The following is a 5,208-nucleotide window of genomic DNA, read 5'->3' as shown; positions in this document are numbered from 1 at the left end:
ATATAGCGGAATATCATTTTCCGGCTTCTAAAGAAAGCAGGAGACATAGTTCTACGAGAGCCACGCGTGGATTCTTTGAGAGCGATACGGCGACTCCTTTCAGAATACTTCGGGTTCTCTCAATGGATGTTCGATTCGTGCCGAAAAAGATCATGAATCCCATTCTCTGCCTCACGTCGAATTCCGCCAGCGCGCCCAATAGGTTCAGACCGTCTCGGCTCCTCGATTTCGACTCTGTTTTCAAGACATTTGCCGCCACCAGCGCGTTATCCGTCCTCGTGTTCTCCCTTGAACTCGTAACCAACAAGCTGCGATTTCTCGCTCAAGTGTTCTAGGATTATCTCGATCAGAAGATGATATAAATTCGCTATTTGACACAACCGTGCCATCACTGAAATGATCGACACAGCTCTGAAGACTACGCTTACAGGGTTTCATCGTCCGAACATCTCCCGAATCTTCGTTGAGATTCTCAGAGCTACGAAACGGAGATACAACCGATACTTGTGCGGTGTGGCATCGCTCGATTCGAAGCTTGGCGCGCTACCCTCCCTCCCGGAACGACGGGGACTCTTACCTATTCTCTTACCACCGTCACGCTTACCACCATCTGGTTTGGTTCGAGCCGCTCGCCGTCGTCTTGCTGGCGATGGTGACCCGCTGACTCGAAACGAGTTCGTTTGTTTGTTGTGGAAGGAATCTGCAACAGCTTGTTGCCTCCCCCAATCTTTCAATGTGCAACGGTGGCTAAGCTGTGTCAAGTTTGAAGCTATTTTTCTGCATGGAGGAGGGACCTTTTGCCCGCCAAAGGTAACAATCTGCTACCAATTCGAATCATGTTTCCCTCCGGAGAGGGGAAAGTTGTTGTCCAATATTGGGTCAGTTCCCTTCGAGCGGAAAATATATCGAGACGAGGAAATTCTAGTCATTCGTTCACGATTCAGCCCATTCAAGTTCCTCTCACGAACTTCGTGCTCGAGATGTGTGAGGCGGGCGATCTCTTTGGCGAACTAGAGCTCCAAGCGATGTTTCGAAACCCACTCTCCTGAAGATATCAGCCAATAGCGGGCTCCCGATCATCTCTTCATCTTTCGCTACCAGCTGCTCTCCCCGGTTTCGCAAATAGCGAATCGGAATATGTTCCTTGTGGTCGCAAAGCGATCTTCGTGGCATTCGAAAGGAAAGAAAATCAGTTAGGACGGCTGGCTCACTTCGTTCCCGGTATGGGCCCGCGGCAATTTACAGCTTCTCCGAAACTTGCTTTCTCAGACCTAGTTCGGTGAAACGTGCTTCACATAATCGAGCAATTTGACGACATCAGTGAGCTCTCCGTAGGGGGCAGCAATCAAGACGCTCTGGTGCTGACAGAAATTCTCAATTGGATTGCTTTGATTCATACAGAGCGCACTTTCGCTATGTTCTCGCGGGAACTCCCCGGAAGAGTCCTGGGACCAGAGTCGCTTCGCTACACGATTATATTCTCCGTGTACGCCCCTGACAGCGAGCTACGCGCATATATTTCGAGGCGTCAGGGCCCGCGCAGTGTTGGAGAAATCCCTCTTTAATCCCAGGTATTCATAGAATGTGATACAGCATCGTGAATTCCGAGCTCCCGAAGAGACTCTCCGATTTCGCGAATGTGTCTTCGACGTCATATTTCCGTGTCTTTATTCTGAGAAAGTCGAACATTTCTGTATAAGTGCACCTCTACATGGAGGTGAACGTGTTTGCTTTCTCACGCTTGGATGTAATATTCCGTGCAACTGGACCCGGAGTTTCGATTAGGTTCCCCGAACGAGCTTTGAATTCGCGATTGGATCGATTTGCGGAGAAAGTTTTTCCGCCCTGAAGTTCCCCGGCTTGTTCCGGGCTGCTGGAAGTGGACAGAATGTGTAAGAATTCAAGTCGATGAAAGCTCAGCTTGATTCTATGTTTCCTCCAGGGAAGCCCGACGAAATTGGTGCTTCCTCTTTACCGAGCTTCGATAACGAGCGATCCGTCGAGCGGAACGCTCCGAACAAACGCTCCGTTGTCAGCCCAAGATCAAGCATTCGGTCGACGATTTGTCTTTTGTCGATCGAGTAATCATTATTTTCGTATGGCTCCGAGCTTGATGGAATCGCGTTTACCTAGCGACGCGACGCATTTCCGATGGAAGTTTCTTGGCCAGACGGAAGGAGTGCAGAAGAGAGAGTAGAAGTTCCGGAGTATCCATCAAAATTCTGAGGAGCAGCTGGCCTATATCGTTTCGAGCGCGACCACTCCATATTTCGATTGAGAAAATCTGATGGTAATCCACGGCTATTTCGAGAGCGTTCGGAATTCATTCGGAGATTCCATTCATTTCCTGAACCCCTTGTCTTTCAGTGGTGTACATGTAGCTTCGATTCGATGGAGAGCCATCACGAAGGAGTCGGTCAGCTGAGCACTCAGACTCACATATCTGTTAAATCATGCAACGAGACTCTGAGACAAGCCCAAGGTTACACGTAAGTTGAGTTTTGCTCTGTATTCACGGGACAATCGCCGGAAGCCCTCGGGAGGACATTATCGATCGCTCAAATTCCAGGAAAACTTTCGAAGCCTTCTCGTCTCAGTGCTCGGACGAGAAAATAGTACAATTCTTCAAATGTAGCCGACGAGCCTGTGATTTCACATGCGAGGACAAAGAAAGTTTCTATTGCCATCTATTAACTCACAACGAGTGTAAGTTCTGCGTGAGAATCAATAAGCTCAGAGAAACCCGAACACGCCATGACATGCTCGAATGCCCGCCCTAGTGAAGAGCGTTACGGGTCCTTCCGATTCGGTTTCTCCGAAAAACTTTCTTCTCTCCCTCAGATGAAGAGCAGGACTGTTGCATTTATTGTGAGCGAGTTTTTGTTATTGAGAACCTAGCGCAACACATGGTTTCCCAACATGGGAACCGGAGATTTCAATGCAAGCGCTGTTTCTACCGCGGATGCACTCGAGCCCACCTCATCATTCATAGTCTCAACGTTCACGCAAGCAAGGTACGATCATTGAAGCCAGCGAAAAGTACTTCTCTGATTCAAGCATCCTACACCTAAGCTGAGACTGGGTTCAATGTTGAATTTCATTTCATGAGACCCTCGAAGAGACCCAAGAGTCCAACGAATAAATCTGAAAACCTTGACTCTCTAGGTCGTGCAAGGTTTGGCGTGTCCGCGTATGTCAGGTGCCCTGATGCCAGATGTGAAGCCGAGAGCTAGAACCTTACTTTATAGGTTGGTGAGACGACTCAAGAGAGTTTCCTGACATATGAATCTCACCTGAATAAAGCAGCAGCATGTAAAGCCTGCGTACAACTAGAGCCCATCAGAAACACTGAAGGTTCTCCCCTGAATCCCCAGGTGCTCCCTCTGCTCGTTCCGGGCTTTCGGACGGTCTGACTTCTGTTCCCACCTACGCGATTGCCACCCTTACGCGCAGCACTTCTGTTGTGCCTACTGCAAACACACACTCGACGCAACGGAATTCGTCGAGCATTTCTCGAGCATACACAACTTCAAGGACCTCACATGTTTATATTGCGGAGCGACTTTCTCTGATGATCAGGAAGCTTTCCTCCATATGGTTGAACTCCATAGCGATTGGCCGATCAACATTTTGGATAGGTGAGTCTGACCTCGAATCACCTTGTGTTCTCCATCCGAGCGCCACTCGGTACGTCCCGCCCACAGCGCTGATGTGAGGGGGCTATGGAGTATTTGGAGCAATACGACGAATCGATCCAAGTGATTCGATACCCATCTAGATTCCTTGACTCGTCCTTTCAGAAACTCGAATGATGTATACCAAACCAGCGTGGAACTCAGCCATAGCTCGCCAGAGGTGGAAAGGACGTCCGAAGAAACCATCCTCACTCAATATCCCCACCAATGCGCTCAATGTTCAGCGGTATTCGCCTGCAACGAGGCGCTCCGCATGCACGACTGCCCCGCGTTGGGTCCCTCGACGGGGACGACATCGACAACGACAGCGATGGCACCCACGATGAACTCTGCTCCCAAGCAGAATACCTTTCCTCCCGTCACGGTTTCGCAATCAAAGCGGTACAGTGCCGCCCCGAGAAGTGTCCTGGAAAAACGCAAAAAGGAAACCAACGGTATTTTGTCGACGACGGAAGATCATCCGAAGCGAAGCTCCATATCAAGGAGGAAAAAGAAGTCTGAATGCATTGCGGAACCGCCGCTCCCAATGATCGTGCAGAAACCGGTCGCTTGCGCTGTCTGTAGCATCAGAGGATTCCGATTAGAATACTCAACGAGAGAGGAACTCGCTCTCCACATGTTAGAAGAGCACCGCTGTATTTATATTTGTAACAGGTGAGGAACGCTTCGAGCAGCATGTACCCCTAATAGATACCGAATACGGTCCGAATGAGGAGACTCCGCGCCACAGCCTCCGACACCCGCTGAAGGGGAACAGGAATCGACTGACGGCCTGCTCTCTTTCAGGTGTTTCCATGGTGAAGAGAAATTCAAAAATCTGCAGAACCACGTCAAAATGTGCGAGGGGGCCGTAGAGAAAGATATTCTCACCATTAAGAATGGAATTCTGCAAACATCGTCGAAAGTCAAGATTGAGAAACACCACAAGGACAAATCCATCGCGAAAACGGAGCGTCACGAGAAGGAAAAGCACGAGCCGGTCGAATACAAGAGTTACTACGGCAGGCCGGTTGAGGCCGTAGATGACGCGGTCGTCGTAGTTTGCGAGGACGGGTCACGTTTCCCTATGAAAACATTTCTCCTCCTCGTGCCCCAACAGAGATTAGAGCTACAGAAATGCACCTGGGAAGAAATGCGCCGATGGGGGGCTGTGGATTAGCTTTGTACCACGTGCTATGTTTTGAGACTCCGAGAGCGGAAGACTCCTTCGGAGCTCCACTTCGGGATTTTCCGGAGGCGCGCTGAATTCAATCCTGCTAACCTATGTGCGTCACATATGAATATGGGTGTGCCAAACACGCGTCAACGCGGCTGTTCGGACTTCCGTTGTTGTATTATAATAGGCCAATTTGTTCCGCTCACCATCATACGAATTAGCTCCAGACGCGGTCATCTGCTCGGCAGATGATCTCTCTGAGTTCAATGTTACGCTGTTTTGTGTGATGAATGCCAAGAAGGCTTATCGTCCAGTTTGAGAGCCTAGAACTATTTATCGTGTCGTACTACGACGAGT

At 49.6% G+C, this 5,208-nt stretch overlaps 1 protein-coding gene across 1 annotated transcript; it reads left to right on the top strand.

Moving 5' to 3' along the window:
• The first annotated feature begins 1,883 nt into the window (after nt 1-1,883).
• Nucleotides 1,884-4,854, top strand: LOC100897721 (zinc finger protein 585B). Its single transcript, XM_003738091.1, has 8 exons — nt 1,884-1,892; nt 2,368-2,489; nt 2,570-2,706; nt 2,842-3,014; nt 3,166-3,248; nt 3,375-3,638; nt 3,801-4,349; nt 4,482-4,854. The coding sequence occupies exons 2-8, from the start codon at nt 2,392-2,394 to the stop codon at nt 4,852-4,854; spliced, it is 1,677 nt and encodes a 558-aa protein (XP_003738139.1). The 5' UTR covers nt 1,884-1,892; nt 2,368-2,391.
• Nucleotides 4,855-5,208: the final 354 nt, after the last annotated feature.

This window comes from Galendromus occidentalis, unplaced genomic scaffold (genome assembly GCF_000255335.2).
Source record: "Galendromus occidentalis unplaced genomic scaffold, Mocc_1.1 scf7180000075780, whole genome shotgun sequence".
NCBI classification, from domain to species: Eukaryota; Metazoa; Arthropoda; class Arachnida; order Mesostigmata; family Phytoseiidae; genus Galendromus; species Galendromus occidentalis.
This window is presented reverse-complemented; position numbering and strand designations above follow the sequence as displayed.

Coding starts and splice junctions, on each gene's coding strand:
- LOC100897721 (XM_003738091.1), top strand. CDS start 2,392: ATGGAGAGCCATCACGAAGGAGTCGGTCAGCTGAGCACTCAGACTCAC. Junction 3,249..3,374: donor GCTAGAACCTTACTTTATAG/GTTGGTGAGACG, acceptor CTGAATCCCCAG/GTGCTCCCTCTGCTCGTTCC. Junction 3,639..3,800: donor CCGATCAACATTTTGGATAG/GTGAGTCTGACC, acceptor TCGTCCTTTCAG/AAACTCGAATGATGTATACC.